The sequence below is a fragment of the Eurytemora carolleeae genome, unplaced genomic scaffold (genome assembly GCF_000591075.1).
Source record: "Eurytemora carolleeae unplaced genomic scaffold, Eaff_2.0 scaffold649, whole genome shotgun sequence".
NCBI lineage: Eukaryota > Metazoa > Arthropoda > Copepoda > Calanoida > Temoridae > Eurytemora > Eurytemora carolleeae.
In genome coordinates this window covers 51,823-76,493 of record NW_019396584.1, presented here as the reverse complement: position 1 = coordinate 76,493, position 24,671 = coordinate 51,823, and the positions used below count along the sequence as shown (strand labels likewise).

The following is a 24,671-nucleotide window of genomic DNA, read 5'->3' as shown; positions in this document are numbered from 1 at the left end:
CACAAAAAATTTCACTTTGAATAATAAAATAAAGGGTTAAAGAATGATAATCGATTTGACCATGTCTAGAAAGCCTCTTTGCATAGTAATAGCATGCTTTTGAAATGAAAACGAACAAAATTTTTTGTTAACAATGGTGTCGTTCAGAAAAAAATGAACAAACGGGTGAACGACTTGGATCATTCAGAGAAATAACGATAATTTTAAAAACAAACAAAGAAAACAAGAGCCAATAATTTAAAGTTGTTTAAACGATCTTGATAAAACTATCGAATGCACTATTTTTTCAAAATCAAAAAAATATATATATTATTTTCTGAACTAATGATTCTTTTTAACAAACTTTGAAAAGAAGGATAGTTGTTTTCCGAACAAACGATTTTACTGAATGAAAATTTTTGAGTGAACGATTCTACTCAACGAACGTTTAGTGAGAAAACGAGGGAAATAGGTGGAAAATCAACGATAATTACAAGAACGAAGGATTGAAAAAAACGAACGAAATGGGTCGTTCACGAACGATGAACAAACGAAATGAAAAACAAGTTAACAAACCTATTGGAAAACATTTTTAAATTTTGCTCATCCCAAGGTTTCTTTAAAAAGGAAGATACATAATAACAAGGATTGTTAGCGTTTTGGTTCGATTTTTGAAACTTTTAATATAATTCCGACATTACAGAACTGCGTTTTGTTAAAATTTGCTTTATTAAACCAAATAATATTTTTGTCCTAAGAGCTAATGTAAAGAAAAAAACTAAAAACGACCCTTATATAACTATCGTTTTTAGTTCGTTTTAGGTTCGTTTTTTCATATATTTCCTTTCAGAGTCCAAATTTGGCATAGTGTCAGAAAAACAAAAAAAATGTGTGGAAAAATAACTTTCAGATTTATAAAGCCTCTAAAATTTTGTGGAATCTTTTAAAAGTCCAACAACCCTGAAAACCGAAACAAAACGATTAACAACTCTGTAACATACCTTGGAATATCCTGTGGAGGCCCATCTCTACCAGGCCTAAAATAACAACAGTTTACAACAACTACAGAAGTACAACAACACTACTCTAAAGAATTTCATCAGAAATGTACCACGTGAAGAAATTTAGAAAAAATAACAACAATTTACTTAAAACCCTCATTATTTAAAAAATTACAACTACAGTTTACTAAAACACCACATAATTTAAAGAATTACAACTACAATTTACTAAAACACCACATTATTTAAAGAATTACAACTAAAATTTACTTAAAACCCACATTATTTAAAGAATTACAACTACAATTACTGAAACACCACATTATTTAAAGAATTACAACAACAATTTACTTAAACACCACATTATTTAAATAATTTCAACAACAATTTACTAAGACACCACATTATTTAAAGAATTACAACAACAATTTACTAAAACACCACATTATTTAAAGAATTACAACAACAATTTACTAAAACACCACATTATTTAAAGAATTACAACTACAATTTAATAAAACACCACATTATTTAAAGAATTACAACAACAATTTAATAAAACACCACATTATTTAAAGAATTACAACAACAATTTACTAAAATACCACATTATCTAAAGAATTACAACTACGATTTACTAAAATACCACATTATTTAAAGAATTACAACAACAATTTACTAAAACACCAAATTATTTAAACAATTACAACAATTTACTAAAACGCCACATTATCTAAAGAATTACAACAATTTACTAAAACACCACATTATTTAAAGAATTACAACAACAATTTACTAAAACACCACATTATTTAAAGAATTACAACAACAATTTACTAAAATACCACATTATCTAAAGAATTACAACTACAATTTACTAAAATACCACATTATTTAAAGAATTACAACAACAATTTAATAAAACACCACATTATTTAAATTTTAAAGAATTACAACAACAATTTACTAAAACACCACATTATTTAAAGAATTATAACAATTTACTAAAACACCACATTATTTAAAGAATACAACAACAATTTACTAAAACACCACATTATTTAAAGAATTACAACTACAATTTACTAAAATACCACATTCTTTAAAGAATTACAACAACATTTTACTAAAACACCACATTATTTAAAGAATTACAACAATTTACTAAAACACCACATTATTTAAAGATTTACAACAAATTACTAAAACACCACATTATTTAAAGAATTACAACTACAATTTACTAAAATACCATATTATTTAAAGAATTACAACAACAATTTACTAAAACACCACATTTTTAAAGAATTACAACAATTTACTAAAACACCACATTATTTAAAGAATTACAACAACAATTTACAAAAACACCACATTACTTAAAGAATTACAACAATTTACTAAAAAACCACATTATTTAAAGAATTACAACAACAATTTACTTAAACACCACATTATTTAAAGAATTACAACATCAATTTACTAAAACACCACATTATTTAAAGAATTACAACAACAATTTACTAAAACACCACATTATTTAAAGAATTACAACAACTATTTACTAAAACACCACATTATTTAAAGAATTACAACAACAATTTACTAAAACACCACATTATTTAAAGAAATGTACAACAACAATTTACTAAAACACCACATTATTTAAAGAATTACAACAACAATTCACTTAAACACCACATTATTTAAAGAAATGCAACAACAATTTACTACAATCTAGCTAAGAATATTCCCATGGGTCTCCCGAGTCCTCCAATCAACATTTGGGGGAAATTTGTACAGGGGTTCCTGAGTTATGATCGAACAAAAAAAACAGAAAGATAGACAGACAGACAGAGAACATTAATTTTATATTTCAGACATCTAGTCCTTCCTCCTTGGGAAGAATGTTCAATTTGGTAAAACCTATTCTTAATCCTAATCCAGCCTGGAATTATAATTCTTCATCTTGAAAAATCTGGATTCAAATTTTAAATTTTAAATAAAAGAATTATTGTGAAAAATGTTAACAATCTCGTCACATCTTTTAGTCTTTTGAAAGAGGGCAGTTGCTCCTTACATAAGCGTACATCCAATTGAACACCTTAAAATTTTAAGCATTTAAAAAGACAATATATCTTCCACATTATTGATCAGATAAAGGTTTAAAGGGTATCGTTGTATATCGGACATTATCATCATTGCATGGATGGTTACTTGAAATTGCGCTGACCGTTCATTTAAGAAATATTGTTTCTTTTTTAACATATTTTACCAGTTTTTTCTCTGACAATGACTAAGAATTCCAGCCTGTACTAGGATTAATATTTGGTTCTATATAATAATATATTTTTGCTTTTCAATGTAGATACTTGTAACAGAAACCGTAGCTATTAAACTGCTACTTGTAACAGAAACCGTAGCTATTAAACTGCTACTTGTAACAGAAACCGTAGCTATTTAGCTGCTACTTGTAACAGAAACCATAGCTATTAAGCTCCTACTTGTAACAGAAACCGTAGCTATTAAACTGCTACTGATGCTGGTTTCCTTAAAACGGACACTGCGTTCTTTAAGAATATGTAAACATAACGACATACACCGTTTCTTTAAGAATATGTAAACATAATAACGACATACAACGTTTCTTTAAGAATATGCAAACATAGCGACTTACAACGTTTCTTAAAGAATATGCAAACATAACGACATACACCGTTTCTTTAAGAATGTGTAAACATACCGACTTACACCGTTTCTTTAAGAATGTGTAAACATAACGACATACACCGTTTCTTTAAGGATGTGTAAACATAATGACATACACCGTTTCTTTAAAAATGTGTATACATAACAACATACAACGATAAAACTCGGGTCGCTTCTAGAATATTTATGAGAATTTCTGTAATACCAAAAAAACAAATAACTAAAATAATTTTCAAAAAATAAACATTAAAAGTCATTTTCTTACAGATTGTTAATATTTCCCCACGTCATTCAAATCTGAATTTTATTGGTAATAAACAAGAGAAAGTTTTGAATCTAAATATATACCGATTACCGTTCAATTACAGCCGTCTCCTTAACAATTTGGTTTGTCTTATTCATACAGAAAATTTTAAACAACTTGTCTTCAATCAAATATTAGTTAATTTTGGAATTATATCCCACAGTTCCAGTATACATGTTGTAATAATAATTTAATATTCATGAACTTACATTTACAATATTCCTAGATATATATGTATACAGTGTATTCATTACAGAATACAGACAATAGGAAGAGAGAAACAAATTTAATGAACCTGAATGACTAAAAAATACTAAATAGAATTGTCTAAATTACCTAAAGATCTTTAAAGCAGCCTCGCACTAAGGGTAATCAATATTGTAATTAAGCCAACCGCCCATTATGAGTTACTGCGTTTTAACTTAAAAAAATTGCAATGAAAAAAATTTTCCAAATCGTCAATATGATGGCGAATTGACAATTTAATATCGGAGAAATCACTATAAGCCCCCCCCCCACAAAAAAAATAATTTTTTTGAAAAATTTTATTTTTTACATTATTTTCTTGAAAATTTTGTGCTGAATTTAAATCTGAAAAGTGCTTTTAAAAATATAAAAAATTAAAGAAGTTATAGCCAAATAACGGTCCAAACTTTTAAAGCTATTTAATGTTTTCTGTTGAGTTTTCTAGCTCTAACTCATGCAATTTTTTTAACGCTCTTCAGATTTGAATTCAACATAAAATTTCTAAGAAAATAATGCATAAAACATGGAATTTTTCAAAATATTTTTTTTCAGGCCAAATACGGTTATTTCTCCGATATTAAATCGTCAATCCGCAACCGTATGGACGATTTTGATTTTTTTTATTACAATATTTTTACTAAGTGAAAACGCAGAAACCTCTGTTCGGCGGTTAGCTGATTTCTAAAAAAAATTCAAAAATCAATCACCCTTACTGCGCAATGCGTAAATTGTTGTGAAAGTCATTTTCCAATTATAATTTAAAAGAATTGTTAAAAAATCTTATTTTTTAATTCAGTAAGTTTATTAGATGTAATCGAATCGAGAGGGTGTTAAAATATCCGTTTCAAACACTAAATTAAATACATTAAATTGTAAGAATCAATAAAATTAGAGTTTTTTGCCAGACGTCAAACAATTTACGAAGAAAAACAAACAAACATGCAAAATTCGTCTCGATATGTTTTGATGAAATTAAAAAAAGCTTTAAAAACTTTTACGTTGACACCATTTAAACGAACAAAAAAAGTCTCTCTAAAGAATATTGCTTACCAGTGAATTTCTCCAATAGTTTCAAAGGTATTAGTTGTTCCTCTATACACCCGAACAACTCTACAAATACATTTTAAAAACTAGTCTGATTTCTTTAGAATTATGAACTAGTCTGATTTCTTCAAAAAAACTAGTCTGATTTCTTCAAAAATAAAAACTTGCTGATTAAATCAAAAATATAAAATAAAATGATTTATTCAAAAATAAATAATAATGTGATTTCTTTAAAATTATAAACTAGTCTAATTTCTTCAAAAAAAATAGGATCTGATTTATGTGAAAATATTGGCCTCGTAACTATTGAAGTATGGTATATTTTACGAATAAAATTTTTTTTAATTCAAACGATTAAGTAGGCGAAAAAGCTTAAAAACACTTTTTCAGAGACATCATGTATATTTAAAATTAGGTCCTTGATGATAATTATCAAAATCTAAAAAAACTGTTTGAAAATGTCCCTAAATGTTTGTGAATTAGGTTCAAGATCAAGAAGAGAGAAATCAGCCCTTCTATCACCATTCTTATCAATACTCACATTTCCAGTTACTCCTGAACACAACGTTCTTTTAGTTTTTTATTGTTTGAAATTTCATGAAAAAAATCTGTTCAGTTAGGAAAATTACTAAATAATAAAAAATCATTGACCGAAAAAGTTTTGAAAAAATTACATTTTTTACGAATTTTTATTTAAATTTTTTTCTTAACTGCATAAAGAAAGTATATTGCAATTGCAAAAAATAGTGTTCAAAATCAAAGATAGTTTTACTGAATTTTTTCTTTTATTGAATCCATTCTAGATTTGCAAAAAAAAATTTTAAATCGATTACAAGTACGATTTCCACTGAAATTTTTGAATAATATGTAATTAAATTAAACTTTTGCAAAAATTGACATATTCTGTTTGTTTACTTCTCTAATCTAGTTTCTGAGTTGAGTTCTACAGGTTCTAGGAAATTATTTGTTTCTTTACCTTTAATGGAAGTATCCCAGATCTTTTTAGTCACAGCACTCCCATCCCTCCTGCTGGATATAGAACCTAGATAGAAACCAGTGTATCCCTCCTACTGGATATAGAACCTATATATAAACCAGTGTATCCCTCCTACTGGATATAGAACCTAGATATAAACCAGTGTATCCCTCCTACTGGATATAGAACCTAGATATAAACCAGTGTATCCCTCCTACTGGATATATAACCTAGATATAAACCAGTGTATCCCTCCTACTGGACATAGAACCTAGATATAAACCAGTGTATCCCTCCTACTGGATACAGAACCTAAATATAAACCAACGTAGCTGGGAATTGCAGCCAGTGAAAGATTGCCATGTAACACCTTGCCAGGAGGTACTTTGCCATGTAACAAAGTTGCCTGGTGACAACTTTGCCACTGGACAGTCATTCCATTTGAAAAATAATTTGTCTGGTGACAAATAAGTTGGACGGTGACAAATATTTGCCAGGTAACAAATAATTTGCCAGGTGACAAATAATTTGCCTGGTGACAAATAATTTGCGAGGTGACAAATAATTTGCCTGGTGACAATAAATTTGCCAGGTGACAAATAATTTGCCAGGTGACAATAATTTTACCAGGAGAAAATAATTTGCCAGGTGACAATTGATTTGCCTGGTGACAAATAATTTGCCAGGTGACAAATAATTTGCCAGGTGAAAAATAATTTGCCAGGTGACAATAAATTTACCAGAGAAAATACTTTGCCAGGTGACAATTGGTTTGCCTGGTGACAAAAAATTTGCCAGGTGACAATTAATTTGCCTGGTGACAAATAATTTGCCAGGTGACAAATAATTTGCCAGGTGACAATTAATTTGCCTGGTGACAAATAATTTGCCAGGTGACAAATAATTTGCCTGGTGACAATTAATTTGCAGGTGACAAATAATTTGCCAGGTGACAAATAATTTGCCAGGTGACAAATAATTGTCAGGTGACAAATAATTTGCCAGGTGAAAATTAATTTGGCTTGTGACAAATAATTTGCAGGGTGACAAATAATTTGGCTCTTGACAACAAATTTACCAGGAGAAAATAATTTGCCAGGTGACGGTTAATTAACCTTGTGACGAATAATTTGCCAGGTGACAAATAATTTGCTTGGTGACAATTAATTTGGCTTGTGACAAATAATTTGCCAGGTGACAAATACTTTCACAAGTGACAAATAATTTGCCAGGTGACAAATAATTTGCCATGTGACAAAACTTTCCCAAGTGACAAATAATTTGCCAGGGGACAAATAATTTGCCTGGTGACCATTAATTTGGCTTGTGACAAATAATTTGCCAGGTGACAAATAATTTGCCAGGTGACAATTAATTTGCCTGGTAAGAAATAATTTGCCAGGTGGCAAATGATTTGCCTGGTGACAAATAATTTGCCAGGTGACAATTAATTTGCCTGGTGACAAATGATTTGCCAGGTGACAAATGATTTGCCTGGTGACGAATAATTTGCCAGGTGACAAATAATTTGCCTGGTGACAAATGCTTTCCCAAGTAACAAATAATTTGCCAGGTGACAACTAATTTCCTGGTGATAAATAAGTTGCCGAGTGACAATTAGTTTACTAGGTAACAATTAATTTGTTTGGTGACAAATAACTCTTGAAAGTTTGAACCATCCATTGAGTAAAGTCTAACAAACAAAATATTATTTAACGTGAAGTAAGTTTCTGCTGAAAGAATTGAAATATTAAAGCTTCTTGGAAATCAGACAAGATTGTAGGTTTAAGTCTGAGTTTCCAGAACAGACAGAAAAGAAAATATGAAAAGGAATGTTTCAATTAAATCAAAATTGATAAATTAAGGAAGATTTTAAATAATATCGAGAAAGGAAGATACACTGTGAAACCTCATAAATCAATTCTATGCAGACCACGCTCCATTTGACAACCGGAGTTAAGGTCAAATAAACATTACTGGTACATCTTTATATGTACTTTTTTAGTTTTTTAAACTAGTTTTGAAACCTTGGCGATGTTGGATACCCTAGCTAGTATATATAAATTCTTAAAATAAAGTATATATATGTATGAATCAGTTGAAACGCAACAATATTCTTATAACATTTTATTCATAAACAAATTGTTTCATGCTTTTATGCAATCATCAGTATGTATATATAGTATGTAGAACTGTTTGTGAGGGTCTTGAATCCCCTGGGAGAAAATCTGAATACTTTGACATGCTCCCACCAACTGTAATATATGAATATATTAATATCACACAACCAATTCAAGAACTTATTTACAGTGAATAGGCAAACAAAAGTAAACCTTTAAATCATAGGCTCAATTGAAGAATTAATCTGCAGGTTGTTTTTACAAAGTTCACATATTACCAAGCCGAATAATTGAAAAAAAAAAATTTTAACGTTCAGAGCTGAAAACTTTAGAATTGGATACCTTTAATCCCTATCGCTAGATCTGAATATCCAATGTGAACACTTTTGATTTCCCTTTTAATCCCATCTTTTCTTTATGTTATAATCCTTTCAAGTTTTTCGACCAATGAGAGTTCACTCAATTAAATGGCGCGCAAAATTTCAAATTTCCCGGCTTCTCTGATTGACTGTTCTTGTTTCTCTAAACCCACTCGATTGGTTGAGTTATATCTATATATAAATTTGGCTTGTCTGTCTGTTTGTTTGTTTGTCTGTTTGTTTATATTTTGATTAACTCCTATTATTTAAGGCTGAAGAGTTAATGGAAGAATACAAATGTTTTGAACTTCTAACATGCATAATTGGATAAATAAGCTTTTTCATACTTCAATATATTCAAAACTAGAGAAGCTACGAGGTAACAAAGTTTCAACAGAATGCGTCACAAATTTGACTTTCTCGACTTAACAGTGGGATGCCTTAAAAATTTGTAGAACAAATATCCACGATAAAATTACAGGAACCCTTGAGATTTTGAATGCTTAACCAAAGAGTTCAGTTTAGTAGTCAACCTATTTCTCTGAACGTGCATTATTTAAACTCCAAACACAAACAACAGACCAAAAATGTGAAAGGCAAAAAAACTTTTCATTATTTAGAATAATAAAATCTATAAATCTTTTAGAGCGTTTCGCACCCCTCTTCTGCTAACGTGTCTTTTAGCTTTATTTACATTTAAAAATTATGCTGGTCATTACTCTTAATTTAATAGGGTAGCCATGTCTCATTTTCAGCCATACCCTTAAAACCTCTAATTATTCAATTTTCAAAAAGAAAAATAAGGATAGATAAATTCATTCTACATCAGACATGTCATTAAACATGTCAATACATAAGTGGAGGGTCTCTTGAAATTACTTCCACAGTCCGTTTTCTGTGTGTTATGATAAGATGCTATACATAGTTGTATCGGAAGTAATCCTAGAGCTGGTCTAAATTCCGTTAAAATACAAAAGCAACCTTTAATTCTCAGCTTGATAAACGTTTAAGATTATTAGTTGAAATCGGATGGTTATTTTATGGATTAAAATTGCGAAGGTTCTTAGCCCTGCAAAAGAACCCAGTTCTCAAGGCTGCAAGGATAGGAGAAAAGATGAAAGATAAACAACTCTGGTTTGACAAATATATTGTATCTCGGAATCTTGAATATAGAACTCTCTCTAGAGAGTAATTTCCTTAGAAATAAATCACTGCAAAAGAGAGAGTTAACAAATGTATGCACAATTACAAAATGGGCACAAATACTGGCACAAATCTTATCCATAATGTATAATAATCAACTATCAGATAGAAAACTAAAAATTTAAGGTTAAATCGGACATGTCATTCTTTAATTTTGTAATTTAAATATTTTATAATTGTTAAACTGAAATGCAAAAAAGTAGATTGGCTCGTAGTAAACATTCTGAATTTCTAATTTTCAAATATTCATAAATATTCCATACACTGCATCTGCATATTTTAATAATGCAAAAACGCAGAAAACGTTTCTAGTGGAAATGGGTTAATTCTAGTTAATTTGCATTTGTACAAAAAAAAGGAGATAAATTAAGGTTTAACCCTATGTAGCTTCTACAAATTTTGGGTGTAAGATGATCAGACGATAAGATCCGCGCCCCCCACCCCCTCATCTTCCCTGTAAGAAGGCATTGGAGTCAAGCATAGTGGTTCAAAGCATATTATTATCTAATGAAAACATTTCTATTGAATTTTTTAGTTTTTGTATTAATATTTTTCAGGTTTGAATAGTTAAAATGGCAAAACCTGTATACTGTATGACCCTTATAGAGAATATGTATGGAAAGACCGAAAAAAATGTCGACATTTATCATTTGAAAATTTTAGAACGATTTTAAAATGTCTAATTTCAGAGCTACTCAGTAAAAAGCGAAATTTGTAAACAGGTAGCGCCCTGAAAGCAAAGAATTATAAATTATTTACAACTACTTTCAGGGAATTTTATTTTACCGGGGGTTCCCAAACCAATTTTGCCTACAAAACATCCTGAGCGTATAGCGAGGGATGTTATGCAGGCAAAATTGGTCAAAAGGGTATTTTTACAAAATTTTATAGTCTTTTAAGAGGCAAATGCCTCTATTTTGTCATGAAAACTTTGCAGAGCTGGAGGTCATTTTACCTAATTGTCCCAAGGGACGTTAAGTAACATAACTTCCCGCTGTTTAGGGAATCATGGTTGGTGAAAAGGTGGTAAAATAAGTATACCTGTTGCTTGAATAGTTTGATTAAGAGCTCGAGAGTAGAGAACTAGAGCATCATGATAGCTGGCAACATAAGTACTAACTAGGGGATACTATCACCAGTTTGAATCAAGTTTTCTCAATTTAATTGTATCCATTTTTTAAGTTTTGGTATCCAGTTCTCAGTTCTTGTATCCATTTTTTCAGATCTGTACTATATATACTGCTCAACAGTTTTTGAATTTATTTTTTCAAATTTTGCCTCCATTTTTTGGTTTCAAATATGTTTTCATGAATTTCCTGAAACAGATTTTTTTCTCAATTAATTTACAGTTTTATTAAAAAAATGTTCTAAGTATATCCCATTTCTTTTGTATTATCAATGTTTATTTTTTCTCCTGAAAATAACAAATTGAAGAATCATCTGGATTGAAAATTGATAATTTATAAAAAAGTGTACTTTAATTTCACCGCATTGAATTGTATATTGAAGATTTATGAACTAATTTCACCAACATTGAAACTGTAATAAACGGTAAATTGAGAATATTAAACAGTACAATCTGAGTTTAAATTGGAAAACAGAAAATTAAGTGTAATGTGATAAACGAGAAACATCTAATATATAAATACTAAATAAAGGTTGGCGGAAAAACCCATCTTAGAACTTAGAACCTCTTTATCAATTTTATCAATGTTCATATCAATGTTTGTTCTTTATCAATGTTATTTTTTATTTGTTTATTTTTTTTTAAATGCGCCAATTTTGGCCTGAAAATCCGGGAAATGGTTAAGTTTCGGCAAATACATATATTATGGTGGAATAAAATTTCTAAATTGTAATTGTAATTTTCCCGATCTAAGCGAAGTAAAAAAATATTCATTGACAGAAAAAATTCGGCCTTTGCCAAAAACTTTGATTTCCTAATCCCTATACCTTTGCAATACAATGTTGTATAGTCCTATATCAAACTATGAGTTCTGTTAGTTAACATAATCTATGTTTGAAATATCTTAATTCCTGAAGTCGTTTTCACTAAAATTAGAACAAATCAAAATATCATTTCAACCAAATAACCCTGTAAAGTTACTGTAAAATGTAGTGAAATATTCCTGTAATGTTTGTGGCAGGATTTTCCAGTTTTTCCACTGCACCTCTCATTCTCGCCCTGTAATATTCTATATTTAATTTTATCTAGATGGGCTACCAAACAAGGATGAGACTTCGGGAACGACTGTATAATATTAATAAAATTAATTATTTTGGGGGACTATTAAATTTTAAGTTTTCTGTTAACACTTTTGTTTTAATGTAGTAAGATCCTAAAAACTCTTGAATATGAAGAATTAATTATATTTGACGTTGATAACTTGTTACAAAGCAAATAGTATAACTAGTAACTTATTAAAGCACTTTAATTGGTCTATTTACACTGCACAATTATTATTTCTCATGTTTATTGAACCATTAATGTCAAAATTATAGTCTAAAAGTCGTCTTCCTATTCCAGAGTTTTCTATTTTAAAATTCTCCTAGTGGTTTCAGACATTTTGTTTTATAGGAACACAAGAAAAGAGGTTTACCTGAAATTAGCGAATTCGAAGTCCTCCACTGTTTTAGAAGTTATTGTAAGAACTGCCTGGAAAGCTTGACTGAAAAATAATAACACGTTTTTTAGAACAAATTTCAAATATATTTAGATTTATAGAGTTGAAAACTATTTCATGACATGTATGTTATCTGGTAAAAACGAACAGCTCCATACAAGTTAAAACATGTGAAACTTTTGAATTTAGCAATTTTTACTCAATTTATATGTAACTGTTGAATTCAAGATTGCATAATAAGTCGGAATACTCTGGATGCGCTCCAATGCACGGAAAATGTCGTCTTCTTAGCATTGATAGATAGAATCCGCATATGATGTCACTCTTGCCTCTATAATAATCAGTGACGTCATATGCGGATTTTATCTATCTATGCTAAGAAGACGACATGTCCGTATACATTGGAGTGCATCGAAAGTAAGCAACCTTATCATACTAACTTGGTTAAAAAAAACCTTTTTCTGAGTCATTGATCTCTTCAAAACACTCGAATCTGAGAGGAAAACTTGATTTCTTCTGTACAAACATTAATATTAAAGAGACTGTAAGCGCAATATCTAGTTATCCTCTATGCAAAGATAGCAATGCCCGATTCACAACGGTATCCTTAAAACCCTCGAGTCTCGGCTGATCAATGTTGTGCAGGGACTTATTCTCATTAATCTACACAAAGCATTGAACTATTAGAGACTTTGTTTACAAGCTGTTTTAAGTTTATAAATATCAATATTCACAATCTAGAATTGGTTAAAAAAATAGTTTCTTTCGAATTTTCGGAAACTGTTTTAAAGTACTATTCGGAAATGATAAGTTACACAAATAGCGCATCAGCTGTGTTGAGGTCAAAGTGTACAGTTTACACAGCGTACACCGAGTTGTATGGGGATTCAAGCTGGTTTTAAGATATTTAAACAAAGAGCTCTCATTACTCGATGAACAGTCAAAGGTTTAAAGAGTACCGTTGTAAATCGGACATTACCCTATTTGCATGGAGAGACACAATTGAAAATAACATGACAGTCCCTTTAATCTGTCCAGGGGAGAATTGATTGTCCCGGCAAGGAAGTCACAAACTTTTAATTTAGAAAAGTTCCGCACTCTTATAGTTTTCCCCTCTCTGACTGTATACATGAATGTATTTGTATATTGAATACTAATGTGACGTTTATATACAAATGTAAACACTCTTATTTTCCTCGAATTCTTTTATTTGAATTCTCTTCGCCAGAAATAAGTGTTTATCAAATATTTAAAAGGACTGGATTGGAAACTTATATCCTACTTTTGATATCTTAGAACGGTCATATACATAGATGTCATTCTTTCTTTGTTGATGTCAAACTTTAATCCACAGCAAACCAAACTAATACACAGAAAATCAAACTAATCCACACCAAACCAAACTAATACACAGAAAATCAAACTAATCCACACCAAACCAAACTAATACACAGCAAATCAAACTAATCCACACCAAACCAAACTAATACACAGAAAATCAAACTAATCCACACCAAACCAAACTAATACACAGAAATCAAACTAATCCACACCAAACCAAACTAATACACAGAAAATCAAACTAATCCACACCAAACCAAACTAATACACAGCATCCAAACTAATCCACACAAAACCAAACTAATACACAGAAAACCAAACTACTCCACACCAAACCAAATTAATCCACACCAAACCAAACTAATACACAGAAAATCAAACTAATCCACACCAAACCAAACAAACCTATAACAAACAAATCTAATGCATATCGAACCATTCTTATACAAAACAGACAATACTAATCCATATCCAACCTTAAACTAATACATATCGAACCACTCAGCACAGTAAACCAAGCTAATATTGCATATTAACCAAATTAATGCATTTCAAACAAAATCCAGATAAAACCATACATAATCTATATCAAACCAAACTAATCCAAACCAAACCAAACTAATCCATGACCAAACCATGCTAATCCACGCCAAACCAAGCTAATATTGCATATTGAACCAAATTAATACACAGCAAACCAAACTAATCCAAATCAAACAAATCCACACCAAACAAAACTAATAAATATTAAACCAAAGTTGTCGACATAAAGCCAAACTAACGATATCAAACGAAACTAATCCATATCAAACCATAATGCATATCAAACGAAACTAATCCATATCAAACCATAATGCATATCAAACGAAACTAATCCATATCAAACCATAATGCATATCAATTCAAACTATAATCTACACCAAACCATTATGCATATTAAACCAAACGAATCCACACCAAACCATAATGCATATCAATTCAAACTATAATCTACACCAAACCATTATGCATATTAAACCAAACGAATCCAGACCAAACCATAATGCATATCAAACCATACCATGCTAATTAACACCAAATCAAAATAATTCATATCAAGCCAAACTAATACATATCAAAGCGAAGTAATCTTTTCAATATTTAATTATCCGTTACTGACCTGGCCAAATTATTCTCTTCAGCAGTTGCTTCAGATGAATACCATGGCGTAGCTTTAGATACACTAAACAATTTAAGCTCATTTAGATGTCCTGATTTGACAAGTCACTTAGAATTCAATTTCGAGCAAAAATATTTATTTATTTGACATTATTTTGAACAAATTTGTTCTGAACTTTAAAGGGAGTGACTGGATATGTAAGGTAGTTGAACTGAGTATGCAGTGTTGTGGAAAACTTCTTTCGGATTCATTTGAGACATATACAACTTTTTAAAGATCAGTAAATCCTGAGTTTGAGCGCAAATTCGACGTTCAAAACTCCTACTTTGTGGGTGGATACGTTTTCAGAATCGGTTTTTTTTAAATATTAAATAACGACGATTAAATATGTAAACAAAACTCTACATTAAACTAATTAGTTGTTTTGGAACCGGTTGAGAAAATAAAAATCAATCTTATCATCGAAAATAAGTAATCTTGTTCAATTATTAGTTTCTATTTTCTCGTTATTCTGGTTTCTCATAATTCACAAAGATGTTCTGCAGATTTTCTGTAATTATTATTGAAAAGACGACATTTGAAGAATTTGAAGAAATCTGCGAATAAATTCAAAGAAAATAAGAAATTTAATATAGTGATGAAAGCGAAATAATTGATTCTAGCATTGATTTATTGACAAATTTCTTTTGAGAAATATTTACCTAACAATCTAATTAGATTACTGTATAATTTTTACATTATTTTTCGTCGTCGTTATTTAATAATTAAAAAAAACGATTCTGAAAACGTATCCACCCTCCAAAGTAGGAGTTTTGAACGTCGAATTTGCTCTCAAACTCCGGATTCACAGATCTTTAAAAAGTTTAATATGTCTAAAATGTATCCTAAAGAAGTTTTCCACAACACTGCATACTCAGTTTAACTACTTAACATAGCCGGTCACTCCCTTTAAAAACTTACGGTAAATTAATTTTTGAAACAAAAGATAGTTTTTTTCCCTAAAATTTGGAAAGTTTATAGCGTATTTAAAAGGTAAATGTATGCTTTCGACTCCAGATCTTCAAAAAAAAAATTTGATATCATCATTTTTACCTTGAAAATAGATCCACATTAAAAAATACATATTCCCCTACATATTTGAATTTATTACATTTTATAATTAGAAATATTAACCATGTTTTAATACTACAAGTCGATTACTTGTTCTATAGACAGCTAAATAAAATTAATAATATTTCAACAAATGAATGTATAAATCTAATTTTGGCAAGAAGTTGCAAAAAATTAATAAATTCTTTATTCCTTTATCTGTCATTCCCAGTGCACTTGCCGTCAATAGGATTTCTCTGAATACAGTCAATTTAAACAATAAAAAAAGAAAATATTGAAATAAAACTTTATTTAATAAATTCAAGATAAGCCAAGATTGTTCTTGTTTGCAACAGACCTCATAGTTTGCCGAATTTTATTCTTTAACGCTATAAAGGCTGGGGGTCTGAATCTCTGTCTAGCCTGGGGGGGGGGGCGTTTGGCGCCCCCCCCCCCTAGAAAAAGTCCTTTAGAGAATAGGTATAGGGTTGAAATGCATGTTCATAGCCCATTTTTTCATGACCACCTCAAAGAAAAAAATGATGCCTAAAAAAGGGTAAAAAAAATGAAAAAAATTTTTTTTTTTGTTTTAAACAAATATCAAAGTATGACAGATGTTTCTACATGCATTTTTCAAGGGCTTTTCAAAGATATAGTGTTTAGATCTGTAGCTTTAGTCACAAACAAGTAATGGGCTGTTTTAGGTTTTTTTTCACATACCAGACTTTTTTCCGCCCTGTACCCTAGCCGATAAATGAAAAAAAGTTATTTTTTTTCGCAAAAAAATCGTTTAAATTACTATTCATTAAAAGTCACAAAATTCATGGTGATAGGGGCATCAAACACCCCCCCCCCCATCCTGTTTAGGATTTTAAAAAAATTCAGGGACCAAACTTGATGAACCGTTGAATAATTTCAGTCACAGGTTGAACCACTTCTCTTGAACTTAAACCTGAACACAAGAGAAGTGGTTCAACTTAGTTTTATAGTTCAAATACTTCTTGCTTTTCATTGGAGATATGTCTTGAAGTTTAAATGAGGGGGAGTACATATATACAAAAACCCTGATTTTTTAGTTTTTAAGTTTTTAATCTGTATTCTTCCCTAACATTAGATACAGGAGCACAGAGAATAATTATCCTTGCCTTTAGAGCAGATTTCTCTAATATATCCTAAACATATATTAAGATGAGAGTAGATTTCTCTAATATATCCTAAACACATATAAAGACTAGAGTAGATTTCTCTAATACATCCTAAACATATATTAAGATTAGAGTAGATTTCTCTAATATATCCTAAACATATATTAAGATAAGAGTAGATTTCTCTAATATATCCTAAACATATATTAAGATTAGAGCAGATTTATCTAATATATCCTAAACATATATTAAGATAAGAGTAGATTTCTCTAATATATCCTAAACATATATTAAGATTAGAGCAGATTTTTCTAATATATCCTAAACATATATTAAGATCAGAGCAGATTTCTATGATATATCCTAAACATATATTAAGATTAGAGTAGATTTCTCTAATATATCCTAAACATATACTAAGATTAGAGCAGATTTCTCTATCATATCCTGAACATATATTAATATTAGAGCAGATTTCTCTAATTATCTTTACATATAATGAAATATTAAGTTTAATTAAAGCAAATTTTCTACTACAGGGTGTCCCAAAAAACATGGGAATTCAGTGACGAATTCGAGATCGTCTTTTTAAATAATTCTTTGATTTAGTATAGTGATACCTACTGAGAAAGCTGTAATCTGTAAGAGTTTCGTCTGCTATGTTTACATTTTGTTTGTTTATGTTTTGACTGCAACCGGTTGTACTTAGTAAAACATGAAAATTGCAGTATACAAACAGAGTAAACTTGTCCGTATTCACTGTTCATCTTGCGGAGACATTATAGACACATCATTGCAGTCTTTTACCCTTTTCATTAGATAAACTCTAGCAGACATAATAATATTACGGCTTTTGAAATTAGGTATTACAATGCTAATTCATAACAAAGACGATATCGAATTCGTCACTGAATTCCCATGTTTTTTGGGACACCCTGTATACTCTAATCCCTATTTCTTTGCAACTCAATGTTATAGAGCAAAGATATTTCAATCCATGAATTGTTTTAGATCAAAAAATCTAAGTTTGAAATATTAAAGGTTTACGCAGAAGGCATTTAAAAATTTGAATTTGTAGTGATGACTCAATTTCTTTGGTATAAAAAACTACTTATGGTTCATCATGGATAAAAATATTGTACAAATATAATTAAGCAAGTAAACAGAATATAATGAAAAAACTACAAAAGGAAAAAGTAAACATATTTTGTCGAGCTTATTATAAAGTTATCTAAACAACAATATTCTGGCTGTTTACTCGGATAATTAGTTCCTGTTTGTTAAATAAATGAACTTACTTGATACAACGTTCTATTTGCAGTTTCTGCATCGAATGGAAGATTAGAAATATTTTCATTCTGGATTCCTGGAGGAAAATCTGAAGTCAAGCTAGAGCCGTATTAAAAATTAAACTTATAAACCTTAGAACCTAGTCTAGTCAAAAAAAACTGTGCAGTAGGGGTATTAGTAACGGAGGAAACAATTTTCGTTCAATTTTTACGATCAAGATGTCATTCGAAAGCTCTATATTTCAGTTATTTCATGATGTGAAATTTTTCTTTCTAGGCCTCATACTTTTTTGTCACAGGGGTAACCGCCCATGGTTAATCCATTTACAATCTTTTATTTTTAGAAAATTTGACTCCCGAGGTCACTTTTTGACCTCCAAGTGGTCATTTTGGAGGCCATATTATATCAATAGAGCACTCATACCGTCATGGGTACCGAAATAGGGGGCAAATCCACATGGTGAATTCATTCTTACTATTTTTATGTCATTAACATTTCCGTCGACGGCACTTTTGACCTTTTTGACCTCCAAGTGGTCATTTTGGAGGTCATATTATGTCAATGGAGCACTAATCCCGTAATTGCGAATCGTTTCTTACTATTTTTTGTCTATGCATGCTAAAGAAAATCCGCCGAATTTAGAGTAAAAAAATGTGCCATAGTACTTTTTTCGATCTGTTCGTTATCGTTCGTTTAAAACTAATACCTGCATGTTTAATACGTTAGAACTAAATGAGTATTTACGAGTATGAGAATGAGTATCATTAATTCCAGCCGTTTGATCTCGATATCCGATGTGGGCACTTTTAGAATCGAGAATCAATGCTTGATCCCTCTGATAAAGCCATACCTGCAGGATATTTAACGGGATATCGAAGGTCTACATTAGATTGAGATTGATGCTTAATCCCGAGAATTCACAACATAAAAGTTCAGACTTCAGAGCTAAGAACTTTTGGATATCGGGATTAATGCTTGATCTATATCGGGATTAATGCTTGATCTATATCGGGATTAATGATTGATCTCCTTTTTTTCTTAATCTCCAAAGCTGAAAACTTTAGAATGGTGGATATCGAGATCAATGCTTGATCTCCTCTTTTTCTTAATCTCCAGATTAAATAGCGCTTGTTCTCCTCACGTTATTAATCTCCAGATTAACTAACCGATCGAGACTTTAAGGATATCCCATTCTAAAGTTTCCAATCCCAGCTCAGATTGTTTAATAGATTTCAGTCTTGGAAAATACAATTGTTGATAAAGATTGAGATATCGAAATTAAAAGGTGTAAAGAGGGTTTCTCTCACAGCGATAGAAATTAATTTTGATATGTTCTTACTTATTAGATCCTCAATTCGGTCCTTAACCTTTTTAAGCAAGCGCATTTTTAGCAAATAGCATAAGGGGGGGGGGGAGAGTTCCAACTTCAACTTATGTTAGAAACAAATAGACCAACTGGGATAGGGTTAAGGACATGTGGTTACATCCATTTTTCGGTAAATTTCAGATCTGTGGCTCAAATAATAAAAAAATATGGATTAATTTTTTTGAAAGGTGGTATAAATGTTTCCAAAAGACGTAACATGTAGCGTCTCCGCTGTCTTTTTCTTCATTAAAAGTACATTTATTCATGTAAAGGGTATTTTTTAATTCTGTAATTTTTTTAAAAGCTTATATCTCATTCATCTAAAAATATATTTGTTGATTTTTAAAAAAGTTCTGAGTAGCTTATTAATGGACGTTTTATAATCCGTCAAGAAAATCCAAGAAATAAAAACATGTAAATTCGCAATTTTTATATTTTCAGTGATATCATAATGCTTTGATCTTTTGCTTTATAACAAACATGTGTAGACATTAGACAAACATTTTTGTTAAATAAATGTAATTTACAATTATTTAACCTGTGCTGTACCAGAATCATAAATTACAGAATTAAAAAAACACCCTGTATAACAGAACATATATTCATTCTGTAACCACAGATTACCAAAACTTTTGAAATATTTTAACATTAAGAGTCTAAGCCGGATCGAGAAAATCTCGGAAACCACATTTATAAATGGTTAGAATCTAGAATCTAGATAGACGAAACTCGGGAATCTTTCTAGATATTATAAACTTTTAGTTTAGATTAAGATAAGTTACAAAGTCAGAACTCAATATCTTTCAACTTAAAATCGAGTATAGCCTTTTAGGTGAAATAAGGAATCTGAACTCCGAAAAACTATAATATTCTTGTCCTATCATCTTTGAAACCTGATGGTGTTGGTGTCCCTCGCATATTCAAGACACTTTGAGTATTTTATCAAACATACTTTTATCAAACGTCTAAGACTTTTAGTTATTTTGAAATCGGCTTCGTTCCGTTTAAATTCTTGCTTCTAATTGGATGAAGTTAAAAAAAAAGATTTCTAGAAACGGTTAAGATTAAACCTCTGCTAAACGGCTTAGCTGTAACTAATTCTATCCATTCAAAAGTTCCCGGCTCTGTGTTGTATAAGAGTAGACCAATGGAATTTGTAAAGTGTTTGAGCCTGAACAACTTTCACCATTAATAAAGAATCGATCAGCAAGATAAGTCTAGCCTTTAAGATAAAACAATTTTAAGATACAAAGAAAAGAAAAACAATTTAACGAAAGAAACAAGAAGATTCCAAAATACAAGATGATAAAGAAATAAGAAACAAAAACAAAAGTAAAAGAAAGAAAATCGGCCAAGATTAATTAAAAGGAGAAAGTTACCCCAACTTTTCAGTAAAGTTTATATATTGTTAGAGATTATATATTTTTAATATTATATCTCTAGGTTTACGATATATTAGGAGGGAATCAGTTTTATAAATAACCGTTCACCCCGTAGCGTAAGTTTACATAACAATCTGAAATTTGTTTTTCATACTTCTATCAAAATTAATAGTTATGATTCTTTACTTGTTAAAAAAATAAAACTTTGATTTTTTTTTCAGTGATTACCATGAATTGGAAATTGGTCAACATGGGTTATTAAATACTCACGTTAAACTAAAATAAACTGCACGGGTGGGGGGTAAATACTCACGTTAAACTAAAATAAACTGCATGTAAGATATGAATCTTCAAAAGTTCTAGTAACTTGTAGCTTATTGAAGAGCTCTTAAAAAAAAAATTAATAATTATTTACAACACTTTACAGAGAAGTTAAGGGAATTTTACTTTACCCAAGGGACGCTGGGAATCATAGGTCGGTAATGTTGGTGAAAAGGCAGTACAAAATTAACCAGATAAATTTGCTATTTCATACTTTTGGGTAAAATTAAAACTAAAGGCGTTACAAGATCACAAAGTCCAATCAGTTATGTCGCATAAATCTGACCGTATTTGGGATGAGAAAGGGATTTATTTTTCATGTTTTCATCCTTCCTCCTAGTTCGCTGAAAGCTTGGCCAAGAGTAAACTCACACATAGATCTTCCCTAAACCGATATACTAGATTTTCTCAAGGCACCAAAAATAAAGTACAAATTTTTAAAAAAGAACACTCAGATGTATATTTATAAACTAATTCGAGAGAAAAAAAATATGTTTTCATTATAATTTTTTGACGGAAGTTAAACTCTTTTTAAAAATCTGCGTGTCTGATTCACGCCAGTATCCTTTACACCTTCGTATAAAGATAAATTTTATTTTCTATTCTAAAATTGAGAATTTTTAAAGTGATTTCACACTACCAACGGAAAAAAGACAATTACAATGAGTTATAAGATAGAAAACGACGATATCTTACTCATTATGCAAATGGTACCATTGTGAATCGGGAATTAATTCGACTCCCCAGTCATTTAACGGTTATATTATAAAAGTTTAATATCATGTGTTAAGTCAAGTGGAGCAGAAATATCAAATAGTAATCAAATATTTTCATTTTCGAATTTACGAAAGTTTAGATTTAGTTCTTATGAACATTCAAAATTTTACAATTAGTTTTAAGAATTTGCGTTTTTGAACTGTTAAAGAAAATTCATATGTTGTCAAAAAGTGTATAATTTCCAGTTTTTGTGTCAGGATGTCTAGTCCATAAAATAAAGATAAGAATATCACTTCTACGTGAAAGAAGACCTCAGGTATTTTCAATGTTATTCTACTGATCTAAATATTTTGATTGAGAATATAAACTAACTAGATATATAGACAGTAGATACTAGACAAGTTTCTAAATATATAGACAGCAGATACTAGACAAGTTTCAAGATATATAGACAGAAGATACTTATAGACACGGTTCTAGATATATAGACAGTAGATATTAGACACGTTTCTAGATATGTAGACAGTAGATACTAGACAAGTTTCTTAATATATAGACAATATATATTAGACACGTTTATAGATATATAGGCAATAGATATATATAGATATATATATATATATAGACATAGATACTAGACACGTTTCTAGATATATAGACAGTAGGTACTAGACACGTTTCTAGATATATAGACAGAAGGTACCAGACACGTGTCTAGATTTTTAGACAGTAGATATTAGATACGTTTAAAATATCAACTATTCTCATTTCAGCTTATTAGTATAAGATCATTAGCTTTGGAACCCAGCTCTGCCCAGCCAGGTCACTAAAAGCTACTCGACCTCCATTTACCCGCACTTAAGCGATTTTACCGGGAAACTAAATTTTCGCTATTTAAGTCGACCTTCTCAATTTGAAATCTCACAACCAAGTTAAGAACATTCCCGTCAGTCACCCCGAGTTCCCCAATCAAATTTGAGGAAAATCGGTTCAAGAATTACCGAGTTATGATCGGACAAACAAACAAAGAGACATCCAAACAAAGATTATTAATAATTTTCGGCACTTGGATTTTACAAACAAAGGAATTGAGTCATTGCAACAAATTAAAATTTTCTAATTCCTATATCTTTACAATCGAAGGGCTACGATATCGGATTGCAAAAATATGGATATTAGAAAAATTAGATTTTGTGACAAAGGCTCAATTTCTTTATAGGGTTTCTTCTAATACCGTTGATTTCTCTCCTGTTCAAAATGTATTCCACCCCCCCCCCCTAAAATATCCATTTAAAGAGGAAATTTTTTTCTTTTTATTTGCGTTGAATGAGATGATATCTATTTGTATTCCTTGCCACTATTCGCTGAATAGGAATCATAAAGAAACATAACATGTTTCCAGCTGTATACTTCAAGAAGATGGCGGAAGAATTCGGCAAACTAAAAATTAATCAAGTTTTGATTGTATTAGGAATGAAAGAAAAATTATTAGAATGGAATCAAAACAAGTTTTAAATGTATTATGATGAAAGTTAAAATTATGATAGAATTAAAATTAATTTTTATTCCATTATTATGAATGAAAGATAAATTATTAGAATAGAAAGAATCAAAATAAGTTTTATAATTGTATCATGAATTAAAGTTACAATTATAAAAGAATCAAAATAAGTTTTGATCAATTTTATTCATTTTTATGATTCTAGTAACTTCAGTCATTACTTTTTATTTTTATTATTTTTACTATTTCCATTATTTCAATTTTTTTAAAATTTATATTTATACTTATTTACTTCAATAAATTATTTATATTATTATTTGTATTATTTTGAAAGGAATTGAATCTTTGCCACAAGCTCTGATTTTCTAATCGCTATATCTTAACAATCCAATGGTGTAGACCTTAGATATTTCAAACCATGGATTTGGTTAGATCAGATGATCTAAGTTTGAAATATCAAAGGTTTACATCTTCAGGTTACAAAGATAATGATATTAGAAAATTTGAGTTTGTTGGAATTTATTGTGTTTATAATTTTACAAAGGATGCTCATAACTTCAGAATACGTTGATATCAGGAACACTGCAACATATGAATTTTTTCTTTAAATGTTATTTTGTTTTATTCCTCCCTTTTTATCTTTATAAATTTATTATTTTTAACCTTATAAAGGCTGTTGGGTCTGAATCTATGTATAGCCTGGGGGGGGGGGGCCAACGGTTCCCCCCCATAGAAAAAGGCCTTAGAGAATAGGTATAGGGTCGAAATGCATGTGCATAGCCCAAAATGCATGTG

The 24,671-nt window shown here is 30.1% G+C and overlaps 1 protein-coding gene across 1 annotated transcript in view; it reads right to left on the bottom strand.

Moving 5' to 3' along the window:
• LOC111705906 (atrial natriuretic peptide receptor 1) overlaps positions 1-24,671 on the bottom strand; it is a 65,230-nt gene that overhangs the window by 26,311 nt on the left and 14,248 nt on the right. The window contains exons 9-22 of the mRNA XM_023478609.1: positions 23,726-23,815; positions 21,992-22,043; positions 18,598-18,665; positions 17,259-17,326; positions 16,366-16,411; positions 16,158-16,192; positions 15,066-15,128; positions 12,542-12,610; positions 12,071-12,126; positions 10,983-11,060; positions 6,260-6,325; positions 5,748-5,838; positions 5,290-5,349; positions 981-1,016 (exon numbers count right to left, since the gene is read on the bottom strand). Of these exons, the coding sequence (XP_023334377.1) occupies positions 981-1,016; positions 5,290-5,349; positions 5,748-5,838; positions 6,260-6,325; positions 10,983-11,060; positions 12,071-12,126; positions 12,542-12,610; positions 15,066-15,128; positions 16,158-16,192; positions 16,366-16,411; positions 17,259-17,326; positions 18,598-18,665; positions 21,992-22,043; positions 23,726-23,815 (878 nt within the window). The remainder of the gene's footprint in view (positions 1-980; positions 1,017-5,289; positions 5,350-5,747; positions 5,839-6,259; positions 6,326-10,982; positions 11,061-12,070; positions 12,127-12,541; positions 12,611-15,065; positions 15,129-16,157; positions 16,193-16,365; positions 16,412-17,258; positions 17,327-18,597; positions 18,666-21,991; positions 22,044-23,725; positions 23,816-24,671) is intronic.